General features: G+C 45.9%; 1 protein-coding gene across 5 annotated transcripts in view; it reads right to left on the bottom strand.

Annotated features, from left to right (window-relative positions):
* The window catches only part of RNF216 (ring finger protein 216), a 161,449-nt gene that overhangs the window by 12,837 nt on the left and 133,592 nt on the right, over window positions 1-15,020 (bottom strand). For all 5 annotated transcript variants that reach the window (XM_009202556.3, XM_031664921.1, XM_003895685.4 and 2 more), the window contains one exon: window positions 9,532-9,754. In XM_009202556.3, the coding sequence (XP_009200820.1) occupies window positions 9,532-9,754 (223 nt within the window). The remainder of the gene's footprint in view (window positions 1-9,531; window positions 9,755-15,020) is intronic.

Raw genomic sequence — 15,020 nt, 5'->3', positions numbered from 1 at the left:
AAGACAAGACATAAGCGGATTGCTTAACAGGGAGGGAGAAGGTTTGTTTCCTTTCCTTGAATTCCTTTGAGCTCAGCAGGGTGCAGAAAGCACTAAGCCCGACACAGAAGACTCTGGCTTGCTGCCTGCTGCATGCAGGTAGGGTGGGTGGGGAGGGGAGGAAGACACAGCAAGAGTCTGGGGGGATGGCGAGGACCCAGCCTCTCCACAAACTTGCTGCAGTTGAAGATGGGAAGTGAGGTAGAATTTACCAGAGAGGTTTTAATTAAGAAGAGAGAAACAAAACACACACAAAAATCCTCCCTTAGCTTGTCCCTCAACAACTAAGCCCCACAGTTCTGTCCACGCAGCAGGGTATAGACAGGAGAAAACGAAGAAAGAGAAACTATGAGTGATTAAAAAGGGGAAAAGATTCGATTTATTTTCACAAATCAGATATGAACCGTAATCACCAGCTACAGGCTGACAGTTCCCAAAATAGCTGTTTGAGCGCTTGGCACAAAACTGTTCTTGCCAAAGCCTTTATGGTCCTTTTGAGCCTGTTTTTTCAACACTTCTGGTTACCAGGGCTGGCTGTCCATGTGCCTGCTGTCAGCCTCTTGTGACCATGGGGGAAGAATAGGTGGCTTTTCTTCTTCATTGTACTTTTCCTCCCCTTAGAAAGGTGACTGGGAATTGCAAGTCTCGACTGCTGCTTCCCCTCTGAGATTCTGAGGGTGGGTTGGGGCTGGGATCCAGGTCATGTGTGGCCACAGCTGTTGTTAATAAACTTGCAATGATTTCATGAAAGGCTTCCAAAGAGCTGAAGATTTAGTTTCAAATTATTCCCAGATCAGCCACAGATCGCCTGAGCAACAGCAGACCCTTAGCCCCCACCCCTTGCTGTCCCCAGCAACAGGAAGTTGGGGGAGGGAGCAGCGGAGCTTGGAGCAGCACATGCTGTGCAGCTGTGGCCAGGACGGGCGGGCGGGGAAGCAGGACAGTGTGCTTGGGAGGAGTGGAGACTTCATGGGCTCAGGGCTGGCCCTGGCTTCTGCAGCCACCTCCTCAGGTCAGAGAGGCCCGGCACCCAAATACCACTATCTGGAGCACCTCCCCAACAAGAACATGGAGGTGGGGGCAGAATGTGGCCATGTTTTAAGTCCCGTCAGGGTCAAGTGCTCACCCAGGGGCCTGTTGGGTCTGCTGAAGACGACATGTAGTAACAAGCACCAACAGGCCGTCTGTACTGGACTGTGCTGCCCTGCTTGGGAAAGCCCTCGGTGACATCGAAACCCTATCTGGGACACTGTTGGGGTGGCAAAACTGCCAGGGCCCCTTTCTACTATTTGCAGCTTCGTTCATCCATGGGGAAGGAGTCCAGCAAGGTCCCCACCCCTCTGCAAGGCTTACATGGTTCATGGGGCTAGGGACTCTATGGGCACCTAACGACCATGTATTTGTTGAAGGAGCCAGATATTGGTCAGAAGACCTGGGCTCATATCCTGGTTTTACCAAGCTGGGGGATCCTGGGCTAGTGACCTACACATCATCTCTGTCATCTGCAAAGTAGGAAAGCAGTGTCTCCTGGCCCCATGCAGTAAAAATCACACTGCATAGCACGCTCACATGGTGTTGGCTGTGTGGCTATTAAGAGGAAGATGAAGAAACCGAGGTCAGTTTTGATGACAGATCAATGATCACACCCACCCACTCACTTTTTTTTTTTTTAAACACACAATGGTATTTGTGACAGTGACGAGAAATAACAAGCCAAGGCCAGCTGTGGAAGCTGGGTGATGGGACAACCTGGGAGCTCACTTTATTCTTTTGTAGAAGTAAATTTTGAAGGTTAAGGAAAAAATTCTGAAGCCAAAAATCAGTTTCCAACCTAAAAGTCTAAAATACCTTTCCTTACCAGGTTTCTGCATTTCCTCATCAATCCTCCCTTTCATAGCCTTCCTCCCTAATTCTGACAACATCATGTCCTTCCCCCGCCACTTAAGCCAGGGTCCCAAAGGTCCCCAGGACTTTCTACATGCCTGACCCACTAGGGAGATGCTGCACTGGCCTGAGGGGAGAAGGCAGGTCTGGACACAAGCTGAGGACAAATGACCCGGGTGAAAACCTAGGCTACCATTTACTGGCCACAGTCTTAAGCAAGTTCCTTCATCTGTAAAACTAGGATGATACATCTGCCTTCGAGCACTGCTACAGAACTGAATGTATTAACATCTAGAAATGTTAGGCTCAGTCCACTGTTGGTTTGGAAAAATTAGTATGTCTTAACCAAATGGTTAGGCAATAATTGTACCAAACTAAACTGGCTGTAAAAGTCCTAGGGTTTTATTTGAACTGGGCAGGTTTCAAACTCTTATATTCAAAAGACAAAGACATTGTAGAAAACAATTCTCTGTGGTTTCTCGTAGCCAAAACCCAAGACAAACATGGACTTTGTTTTGTATTGAAAGAGAACATGCTGTTTTGAGTTTTGCCATAGTCTCGAATCCAGACTGCCAGGTGCCTGTTCCTCTCACAATTCGCGCTACCACTCCTGTGGCCAAGCAAGGACCAGTCAGTACATTCATGTTCAGTAAAGTCCCAGGATCACTCTTCCCTTACTGCAAAATAACATCTGTTCACTTATTTGTCAAGAGCTGGCTTTCCACTCTGCTCCCTAATCCAGAAAACTGTGGTTTGCTGTGACTGTTCGCTTCTGGTTTTTTTCCTTCCTAAAAAAGACATCTTCTTTATAAGACTCTTAGTTGAATGCTTTTGGCTTCATTTTGATAACTAACAGGGAAAGTTACTATTCACCATTTGAGCTCTTAATGTGGAGTGGTAGTTCAGGTTCCCAAGCAATCCCTAGTCATTAACGATGAAAACTCAACTTCCCTCCAAAACCATGAGGGGACAACTCCCTCACTGACAAATAAGAGATTCTTCCTGGCCCTGCTGGTTAATTAAGCCGGAGAACAGGCTTGTGTGACAGTGCATGCTTTGTTTCACTGAACTTCTGAATGGCTTTGTGTTCTCAGAAGCCCCAACAGATGCTGGGTTGGAATTGGATCGGTCTCCTGGTGAGAATCAAGGAAACGGGGCTGATTGCTGTTTTGATGGGAACGGGACAAACGGAACAGAATCTCCAGCTGTGGCTACCAGAGGAAATTGGAGGGATTTGTATTTGCCTGACTTTCCTTTCAAACTTTATTTTGAGCAAATCTAGAACCTTTCTCAGGTTAGAAGATGACGATCCAACAAGAAAACAAGTCAGTGCATGCGATGGCACCCAAACAAGGAAACAGCACATGGGAAACCCACACCATCAATCCCAGGCATGGGAGGAGGCAGCAGAAGACACAGAACAAGGAGAAGAAAGAAAAACGGCGCTGAGAATAGGCCAGACCGTTAACACCCGCCCTCACGCTAACTCCCACTCTGCCCTTTGTCTCTAGAGATAAAATACTGCCTGTGGAGCTCTTCAGAGTTCCAGCTGAAAAAAAAAAATTATTTTTTGCAGGATTCATGAAGTTCCTAGAGATGGTTGCCTCCCACTGTGCTAGCTGTGGGGGGTGGGGGAGGCACTGAGGAGGTGAGTCAGCAGAAGGGCTGTGCCTGGGAATGTCTGTCACAAAGGGGCACAGCCTGCCTGGTGAGCGCTTCCCACTGTGGCTGCACCTCCAGATCACCCAGCAAAAGAAGGATGACTCCGGCTTGGCTTTCTATGTACAAAAAGCCTCCCTTTCTTCTACACATCTCCTCAGTGAGAGGAGGGCAGGCTAGCTAAAGGCTTCATTGGGTCACAAGCTTTGTAATCTGAGTGACTTTTAGGAGTCCCTTATTCCAGCTTCCCACCCAGTGAGGAGCTTGTTCCATGATAAAACGTTCCTGAAATGGAGAACACCCGGTTACCACAGAGGACTCACATCTTTTCAAAACCATGAGTAGCTCTCAGGATTATACATGTCTTTCCCTTTTTTTTTTTTTTTTTTTTTTTTTAAGATGTGGTCTGACTCTGTCACCCAGGCAGGAGTGTAGTGCACAGTCAGGGCTCACTGCATCCCTAACCTCCTCGGCGCAAGCAATCCTCTTACTTCAGCTGGGGGAGGAGCTGGGAAAATAGGTGTGCACCACTACCCCTGGATAACTTTTGTATTTTTTGTAGAGATGGAGTTTTGCCATGTTTCCAAGGCTGGTCTTAAACTCCTGAGACTCAAGAGATCTGCCCGCCATGGGCTCCTGAAGTGCTGGGATTACAGGCATGAGCCACTGCGCCCAGCCCAATTATGCATTTCTTTTTCTTTCTTTGAGATCAAGTCTTGCTCTGTTGCCCCAGCTGGAGTGCAGTGGCGTGATCTCGGCTCACTACAATCTCTGCCTCCTGGGTTCAAGTGATTCTTGTGCTTCAGCCTCCCGAGCGGCTGGGAGGTCCTCCCAGCAACAACCTATAGTGGCTGAGCAGCAGCCCCTTGGCTGGGCCCCACACCCTCTCCTTTGCCACAGTCCCCACCATGCCTTCCTGCCTCCTAGGCCTAGTGTGCTCCATCCAGACATCATTTCTGCTACCACCTGCCCCTGTGGTAACTTGGGTCTGTGACCCCAGCAATCCATGCTGTTTGTTTTCTATGTGAAAATTTTCCCATGTTTCTTTTCCTCCATGTTTTAAAGTGCGGAGATATATATATATATATATATAAAATTACTTTTTGTACTATTCTAATGTAAGCATATATAAAAATTGACATATCTCCTATTTTTTGGGATATTTAAATGGTGTTGCTAAATTTATACAACTTTAAATAACTCAGTGAACAGTTGCAGACAGAACTTTGTGAACTTGTCCAACTGTCTCCTGAGGATAACCTTTTCTAATTAAGTGGAACTCCCAGATCAAGGACACGCACTACATCTTCTGATTTGTACACCGTAACTGCCCACTATGCCCAATTACAGTGTAGGAGATGCCAAAAAATCTGAAAATTACCTACTAGCAGCCAGGTGCTATTTTCATTTCCATTTACTTTATTAGGGGTGGCTGTTAGTCAATTCCACCAGATTGTGGCCAGGTAGAAAGGCAAGCAGCTTTTTTTGTTTTTTGTTTTTTTTTTGGAGACAGGGTCTTGCTCTGTCACCCAGGCTGCAGTGCAGTGGCACGAACATGGCTCACTGCAGCCTTGACCTCCCAGGCTCAAATGATCCTCCTGCCTCGACCTCCCAAGTAGCTATGATGACAGGCGAGCACCACCAAATCTGGCTAATTTTTGATATTTTGTAAAGACAGGGGTCTCACTATGTTGCCCAGGCTATTCTTAAACTCCAGGATACAAGTGATACTCTTGCCTCGGCCTCCCAAAGCACTGGGATTACAGACATGAGCCACTGCACCTGGCCAGCAAGCAGCTTTTTTCCCTACTTACAATTCTTTTTTTAAACTTCCTCTGTCCATTTTTGAGTTGAGGTGAATAGACCATAGGGAGACTCCTCAGTATAACATCTTCCTCCACAGACATTCTGGCTGGGTCTGTAATGGCTACTACTTCCCATCTTGCTTGCAGTTGGGGAAGCATGTCATTAAGTTCTGGCTGATAGGACTGAAGAAGTAGTGACCTGTTGCAGCTTCTGGAAGCCTAACATTACTTAAGAGATAGGTAAGCAGTCTCTGGCCTTACTCCACCCCTTTGCTGCTTGCAATGTGGATTTATCAGCCAGAGCTCCTTTTTAGACAATGACCACATGTGATCTAGGGGTGGCAGAATAGAATGCTGGAAGCAACTGGATCCTAGATAAGAGGTGCTAGACCGTCCCTGAGCTGTTCACCTCTGTACTTACACACAGAGGAAAAAGACACTTCTGTTTTTCTTTTTTTTTGAGATCCCAAAGTGCTGGGATTACAGGCATGAGCCACTACACGCGGCCCCACTTTTTTTTTTTTTGACAGAGTCTCACACTGTCACCCAGGCTAGAGTATAGTGGCGCAATCTCAGCTCATTGCAATCTGTGCCTCTTGGGTTCAAGCAATTCTGTCTCAGCCTCCTGAGTAGCTGGTATTACAGGTGTGCAGCACCATGCCCGGCTAATTTTTACATTTTTAGTAGAGACAGGTTTCACCATATTGGTCAGGCTGATCTCGAACTCCTAACCTCAGGTGATCCACCCGCCTCGGCTTCCCAAAGTGCTGGGATTACAGGCATGAGACACTGCGCCTAGCTTTAATTTTTTTGTTTTAAATGAAATGGGGTCTCGCTATGTTAACCAGGCTTGTCTTGAATTCCTGGGCTCCCGCGATCTGCCCACCTTGGCCTCCAAAAGTGTTGGCATCATAGGCATGAGCCACTGTGCCTGACCCTTTCCCCCAGTTTTTCATGTATCCCTAATCTTTGTTTATGATGTCATTTGCCAGTGAGAATTTATGGTTTTTTAGTCTGGCCTTGATGTAATGCTTCTCTTGATGTAATGCAAGAAACCTTCTCTTCTCCAAGATTACAGAAGCCATTCCCTTCATGCTGCCCTCTCTCTCTCCATGTAGCAGCTACAGTGACCTTGGAAACATAGCCCCCTACAATGCCCTGAAATGGCTCTAATCACACTCCAGACCTGAGGCCGGCCTCTGGGCCAACAGCTGTCACGTCCCTGTGGCTCTCCACCTACAAACCTCACCTGCTTTCTTTCTGATCCCCAAAAAGGCCCTATATGTTTGATTTCCTTGCCAGCCTTGCTCCTCCTCTAGGTTGCACTGCAAATTACTCTGGCCCCCATCTATTTAAAAGCTGGCCTCCCTCCTCCCACCCGACCATTCTCTACTGCATCACCTGTTCTTCTGAAATACTCCACAGATTCTTGTAGATTGTATTAGACCATAAGCCCAATAAGGACAGGGGCTTTCTGTTCAGACTAATTCTGGCAACACTGCACAATTAAGAATTAACAGATAAAGGCTAGGCACAGTAATCCCAGCACTTTGGGAGGCCGAGGCAGGTGGGTCACGAGGTCAGGAGTTTAAGACCAGCCTGGCCAACATGGTGAAACCCTGTCTTTACTAAAAATACAAAAATTATCTGGGCGTGGTGGTGTGTGCCTGCAATCCCAGCTACTCAGGAGGCTGAGGCAGGAGAATCACTTGAACCCAGGAGGTGGAGGTTGCAGTGAGCCAAGATCGTGCCACTGCACTACAGCCTGGGTGACAGAGCAAGACATGGTCTCAAAAAAAAAAAAAGGAATTAACAGATAAATACACCTATATAATTTCTCCAATGATTTTAAATGGCATTTAAAAAAATCACACATTAATTTCTGTTTCTGGTCTCTATCTTGTCCCTTTGATCTATTTGCCTATTATTATGTTCACCTACGTGTATTAATAGCTTTACAGTAAAAAGTAGTTTCATTTTCAAAATAAGTCAGTTTTTAAAAATCCTACTGAATTTAGATGTGAATTGCATTAAATTTCTAGGTGACTTTGGATAGAGGTGATCTCTCTGTAATACTGAATGTTTTCTTAGAGGACAGGAATGTTTCTCCACTAAACACTACCGAGGCTCCCTTCACTCTTCCCAGTGAAAGCTGAGAAGTGCCATGTGTCACCAGGCCTGCCTCCTAGTGGCCTTGGTCCACTCGCTCCAGGTCAGCAGGGAGCTCACTGTCACATGCAATCGCCTTTTGGTAAAGATGTCTTCTTGCATTATGACATTATTCTGACCAGGTGTGGTAGCTCATGCCTGTAATCCCAGCACTTTGGGAGGCCAAGGCAGGTGGATCATCTGAGTTCTGGAGTTCGAGACCAGTCTGGCCAACACGGTGAAACTCCATCTCTACTGAAAATACAAAAATTAGCCAGGTGTCGTGGCATGTGCCTGTAGTCCCAGCTACTTGGGAGGTTGAGGCAAGAGAATCAGGAAGCATTTGAACCCGGGAGGTGGAGGCTGCAGTGAGCTGAGATCACACCATTGCACTCCAGCGTAGGTGACAGAGCAAGACTCTGTCTCAACAACAACAACAAAAACACAACAACAACAAAAACTGTTATTCTTATAGATCAGCTTTGAACAGTGCTTGCGCTTGTTTTTAGTTTAAAATAATTTTAAGAATTGATATTTTTTTTTTTGAGACAGACTCTTGCTGTTGCCCAGGCTGCAGCGCAGTGGCATGATCTTGGCTCACTGCGAGCTCTACCTCCCCAGTTAAAGTGATTCTCATGCCTCAGCCTTGTGAGTAGCTGAGATTACAGGGGCGTGCCACCATGCTTGGCTAATTTTTGTATTTTTAGTAGAGACAGGGCTTTGCCATGTTGGTCAGGCTGGTCTCGAACTCCGACATCAGGTGATCCACCCGCCTCGGCCTCCCTAAAGTGCTGAGATTACGGACGCGAGTTACTGCGCCCAGCCAAGTTTTCCTTTCTTTACATATAAAACACTTATAAATAAAAGTACTTAGAACAGTGTCTGACACATGGTAGGTGCCCAATAAACATTAGCTATGACTGTCTCCAGTATCTACTATACCTTTTACTCTCTTAGCTAAGTGCACTGACTAGCAGTTTCAGAACATAGGATTGCTGATTGATAATGTTATACTTGACTTTATTTTACTACTAAATGTATGCTAACATCTGTATTGAAATTTGGGGTCTAAAAATATTATTAAGGAATCATCTTTGTAATACTGTATTTTTAAAGCTTAAATCAAGAAGAAATATTTGATTTCTTAAATGTCTTTTCACCATCTACAGATACCATATAATGATTTACGTTAATAGAGGTTGTTAATATTAAACCATCATTGCATTTCTGGAACAAACTCACTTGGTCATGCTTTCTTTTTTTTTTTTTTTTTTTTGAGACTGAGTCTGGCTCTGTCGCCCAGGCTGGAGTGCGGTGGCCGGATCTCAGCTCACTGCAAGCTCCGCCTCCCGGGTTCACGCCATTCTCCTGCCTCAGCCTTCCGAGTAGCTGGGACCACAGGCGCCCGCCACTTCGCCCGGCTAGTTTTTTGTATTTTTTAGTAGAGACGGGGTTTCACCGTGTTAGCCAGGATGGTCTCGATCTCCTGACCTCGTGATCCGCCCGTCTCGGCCTCCCAAAGTGCTGGGATTACAGGCTTGAGCCACCGCGCCTGGCCTTGGTCATGCTTTCTATTTGCTAATATTTTATTTAGATAATTTAAAATCTAGATTACATGTAAGTCTCATAAGAACATCTATAGTTTTATTTGTTAGGGCTATCTCCATCAGGCTTTGGAATCAGTGTTACGCTGGCTTTGAACAGATACATGTATAAGTTTCCTTACTTTGCTCTGGAATATTTCAGAGGGCATAGAATAATTTTATTTCCTGAAGAATTAAAAGAATTTGCCTACAAAACTGTTAGGGCCTGCTGCTTTGAGCAGCATGAGTAGCAGCTGATACTTTCTCAAATTTTTTCTTTGGTTATCAGTCTATGTAATTTCCTATGTTCTTTTCCTAAGTCAAATTTTGTTATGTATATTCAAAATACTCGTCATAAAAATATATTTCTATTTTCTCCCTATAAAGCAATAGCCAGCCATGTGTCTACTTACAGTGGGATCGGTCCAGAGAGAGCACCTTGAACACTCTTGGCAAGGGGCTCCTGGGGAGCGGGGATGTTGGCAGAAATGGTCATATCCATTGATAGAAACTCGACAGAGGTAGCACATCTGGGCACCACAGCGGCAAGACATGCGGTTGCAGCCTTCAGATTTGATGAGGCCAGTCCCACACTTGTGGCATTTTCTAATGCGGGCAGCAGTCATTTTTTCTTCACTGAAATAAGAAAATATAATTTGGAGCTGGGAGGGACAACGAGGAGGAAAAAAATATGGCCATTAAACATGTATTTATTTCCACATAAAATGATCACTTATGGCTTTTTGTGACATTAAGCAGTGAAAAGAGCCTAGGTTTTGGAGTCTGAGAACTGCTTCAAAGTTTTAATTCTATGATCTTTGGTAAATTATTCACCTGCATGGAGACTCAGTTTCCTCATTTTTAAACTGTGAAAACACAACTTTCTCATGGTGTTTTGAGGATTACAGACGAAATATAAAGCACCCTGGCACAGTGCCTAGTAATTGGCATTTAGAAAAGGACTGCCCTATTTGTTATAGGAATCCCTGTAGGCTTAAAATGGAGAGAAAAGGCTGAGCATGGTGGTGCACGCTCCATTCCGGTGTAATCCCAGAACTTTGAGAGGCCAAAGCAGGAAGATCGTTTGAGCTCACGAGTTTGACACCAGCCTGACCAACATGGTGAAACCCTGTCTCCACTAAAAATACAAAAATTAGCCAGGTGTGGTGGTGCACACCTGTAATCCCAGCTACTTGGGAGGTTGAGGCAGGAGAATTGCTTAAACCTGGGAGGTGAAGGCCGCAGTGAAGTGAGACCGCGTCACCACTGCATCCCAGCTTGTGTAACAGAGCGAGACTCCATCTCAAAAAAAACCCCAAAAAACACAAAAAAACCACACACACACACACACACACACACACAGTCAAGGAGACAAAATTTAGATAAAGTGCATTTAGTACTATTACCTTAATGAGTCACCTTAGTAGTACATCTGTTTATGATTTTAGTTACTCAGCAACTGTGAAGACACTACTCAATGTTCTATGACTCAAGGTTCTACCTTTTTTTTTTTTTTTGGGATGGAGTCTTGCTCTGTTGCCTAGCCTGGGGTGCAGTGGCTCCATCTCAGCTCACTGCAAACTCTGCCTCCCTGGGTTCAAGAGATTCTCCCACCTCGGTGTCCCGAGTAGCTGGGATTACAGGCACCCACCACCATGCCCGGCTAATTTTTTTTTTATTTTTAGTAGAAATGGGGTTTCACCACGTTGGCCAGGCTGGTCTGAAACTCTCGATCTCAGGTGATCCACCTGCCTTGGCCTCCCAAAGTGCTGGGATTACAGGCGTGAGCCACTGTGCCTGGTCGATTTTTAAAATTTTTTTTTGAGACTCACTGCAACCTCCATCTCCTGGGTTCAAGCAATTCTCATGCCTCAGCTTCCCAAGTAGCTGGGATCACAGTTGTGTGCCACCACACCACCACACCTGGCTAATTTAATGCCCGGCTAATTTTTGTATTTTTAGTAGAGATGAGGTTTCACCATGTTGGCCACGCTGGCCTCAAACTCCTGACCTCAAGTGATCTGCCTGCTTCGGCCTCTCAAAGTGCTGAGATTACAAGTGTGAGCCACTGCGCCCGGCTAGACTCAAAGTTCTAATGAAAAACTTTTCAATTTGAAAAGCTATGTGCCCAAACACAACTGCAATTTTCTACAGCACAAACCTCCTTTGTAAGAGCACCCTGAGACTGAGGTGTGGCTTTAAGTTGTGGCACTCCAGCTGCCTGGGGCTGGCTGACTTTCCCTGGGAAGCTGCTCAGGGAGAGAAGAGGCTGTAAAAAATTAAGGTTACAGTCTTTTCACGAAGGCTTGGAAAGACGGTCTACTTGCTTGCTCATCCTGGCACTGACATGAAATAATAATGAGTATGGAGGGAGAAGAAAAGGCTCCCCTAAAATGGACAGAAGAATACATAAAGCACACCTGCAACTCAACATTGCTGAAATGTTCAAACAGCTATTCAACACTGCACATCTACTCAAGTCCTTTGCTTCTGCATTTGTAAGTGTACTACTGGATAGGGCCAGAATGGAGTGTTGTTATGGGATGTGGTGACTACCTAGCCAGTAATATAAAAGTGAACAGTGAAACGGGGGAAAAATCATGGTTGATTCCTTCAGAGAAAAGGTGGTTTGGCAACTAGATTCTCAATCAGGCAGGAAACAGCCTCGCAGGATGTGCTCCTGGGGCAGGACAGGAAGAGAAGCCGGGGCTGTGACTGTGGTTGCTGACCTTGCGCTCACACAGGAAGGCTCAGGGCCTCCTCTACGCAGTCAGCGACAGTCCGCACTCCTGTAGTTATCTGCGCTCACCACTAGCCAGCGTGTGGGTAACTCCTCTCTGGGAGCCGTGCCCTTCAGATCTTAGCCCATCCCCTTTGTGAGTGTGAGGATGTATGTGTGTATTTATTGTTTTGTTGTGGTAAAATGCACATAAAATTGACTGTTTAAACCATTCTAACATATGCAATTCACGGATATTTTGAGTATTCACGATGTTATACAATCAATATCACCACCTAGTTCCAAGAGACTTTTAAAACCCCAAAAGGAAACCCTGTACCCATTAAGCAGGCATTCCCCATTCCTCCCCGCCCTGCAGCCCACAACTTGCTTTTGGGCTCTATAGATTGCCATTCTGAGGCTAGGCAAATGCCCATATACCTCTGATATTTCATAGGAATGGAAATCATGCCGGGCGCGGTGGCTCACGCCTGTAATCCCAGCTCTCAGGGAGGCAGAGGCGGGAGGATAGCTTGAGCCCAGGAGTTCGAGACCTGCCTGGGTAATACAGCGAGACCCCGTTCTCAAAAAAAAAGGAAAAAAAAAAAAAAAAAAAAAAAGACAGGAATGGAAATCATACATATGCTTTTGTGCCTGTCTTCTTTCACTTAGCGTGTCTGAATGTATCACATTTGTTTATTCATCAGTTGATGGATTATTTTTGCTTTTTGGCTATTGTGAATTGTGGTTAAATGAACATTATTGCACAAATTTTGTATGGACACTTGTTTTCACTCAAGTTGGGTGAGTACCTGAGAGTGGAACTGCTGGGTCACGTGGTAATTCTATGTTTAACTTATTGGGGAAAGCCAACTGTTTTTTTTTTTTTTTGAGACGGAGTCTCGCTCTGTCGCCCAGGCTGGAGTGCAGTGGCCGGATCTCAGCTCACTGCAAGCTCCGCCTCCCGGGTTCACGCCATTCTCCTGCCTCAGCCTCCCGAGTAGCTGGGACTACAGGCGCCCGCCACATCGCCCGGCTAGTTTTTTGTATTTTTTTTTAGTAGAGACGGGGTTTCACTGTGGTAGCCAGGATGGTCTCGATCTCCTGACCTCGTGATCCGCCCGTCTCGGCCTCCCAAAGTGCTGGGATTACAGGCTTGAGCCACCGCGCCCGGCCGGGGAAAGCCAACTGTTAACTATGGTGGCTGTACTATTTTCTACTACCACCTCAATGTACACTGGTGTCATTTCTTCTATATCCATGTCAACATTTGTTTTTTTCCACTGTTTTCATTATAGTCATCCTAATAGGTGTGAAGTGTTATCTTACCATAGTTCGATTTGTATTTTCGTAATGACTAATGACGTTCAGCATGCTTTCATGTGTTTGTTGGTCATTCGTACATCTTTTTGGATAAATACCAATTCACATTGTTTGCCCATGTTTTTTTTTGAGACAGAGTCTTACTTTGTCATCCAGGCTGGAGTGCAGTAGTATAGTCTCAGCTCACTGCAACTTCTGCCTCCTGGGCTCCAGTGATTTCCTACCTCAGCCTCCTGAGTAGCTGGGAATATAGGTTAACGCCACCATGCTGTTATTTTTAAATTTTTTGTACAGACTGGGTTTCACCATGTTGTCTAGGCTGGTCTTAAACTCCTGGGTTTAAGCTATCTGCTTGACCTTGGCTTCTTAAAGTGTTGGGATTATATGCGTGAGCCACTGTGCCTAGCTGTTTGCCTATTTTCTTTTCTTTTTTTTTTTTTTTTGAGACGGAGTCTTGCTCTGTTGCCCAGGCTAGAGTGCAGTGGCGTGATCTCAGCTCACTGCAACCTCCATTTCCCAGGTTTAAGCGATTCTCCAGCCTCAGCCTCCCGAGTAGCTGGAACTACAGGCATGCGCCAGCACGCCTGGCTAATTTTTGCATTTTTAGTAGACATGGGGTTTCACCATATTGGCCAGGCTGATCTCGAACTCCTCATCTCGTGATCCACCCGCCTCAGCCTCCCAAAGTACTGGGATTACAGGCATGAGCCACCGCGCCCGGCCTGTTTGCCTATTTTCTGATTGGGTCGTTCCCTTATTGCTTTCAAGATTTTCTATGTGTCTTTGGCTTTGAACAGTTTGACTCTGATGTATCGTGGTGTGGACTTCTTTTGAGTTCATCCTACTTGGAATTCATTCAGCTTCTTGGATGTATAGATTCTTGTTCTTCATCAGATTTGGGAAGTTTTCAGCCATTATTTCTTCAATATTCTTTCTGTTCATTTTGCTCTCTGTTCTCCTTTGGGCTTCCCCTTAATGTGAATATTGGTATATCTGATGAAGTTCTATAGGTCCCTTAGGCTCTATTCACTTTTCTTCATTCATTTTTCTTTCTGCTCCTCCTCCAATTGTATAATTTCAACAGCTGTATCTTCAAGATCTCTGATTCTTCGGCCTGCTCAAATCTGCTTCTGAATTCCTCTAATGGAATTCAGTTCAGCTATTGTAATTTTGGGGTACAATATTTGTTGGTTTCTTAATTTCTTTTTTTTTTTTTTTGAGATGGAGTCTTGCTCTGTCGCCAGGCTTGTGTGCAGTGGCGCAATCTCAGCTCACTGCAACCTCCACCTCCCAGGTTCAAACGATTCTCCTGCCTCAGCCTCCCAAGTAGCTGGGACTATAGGCATCCACCACCACACCCAGCTAATTTTTGTGTTTTCAGTAGAGACGGGTTTCACCATGTTGGCCAGGCTGGTCTTGAACTCCTGACCTCAAGTGATCTGCCCATCTCGGCCTCCCAAAGTGCTGGGATTATAGGCGTGAGCCACTGCGCCTGGCCAGTTTCTTAATTTCTTTTTTTTTTGTTTTTGAGACGGAGTCTCGCTCTGCCGCCCAGGCTGGAGTGCAATGGCTGGATCTCAGCTCACTGCAAGCTCCGCCTCCCGGGTTCACGCCATTCTCCTGCCTCAGCCTCCCAAGTAGCTGGGACTACAGGCACCCGCCACCACGCCCGGCTAGTTTTTTGTATTTTTTTTTTTTTTGAGACGGAGTCTCGCTCTGTCGCCTGGGCTGGAGTGCAGTGGCCGGATCTCACCTCACTGCAAGCTCCGCCTCCCGGGTTTACGCCATTCTCCTGCCTCAGCCTCCCAAGTAACTGGGACTACAGGCGCCCGCCATCTCGCCCGGCTAGTTTTTTGTATT

This window comes from Papio anubis, chromosome 4 (genome assembly GCF_008728515.1).
Source record: "Papio anubis isolate 15944 chromosome 4, Panubis1.0, whole genome shotgun sequence".
Classification (NCBI taxonomy): domain Eukaryota; kingdom Metazoa; phylum Chordata; class Mammalia; order Primates; family Cercopithecidae; genus Papio; species Papio anubis.
Note: the sequence above shows the minus strand (reverse complement) of the source record. Positions and strands in the feature narration are given on the sequence as shown.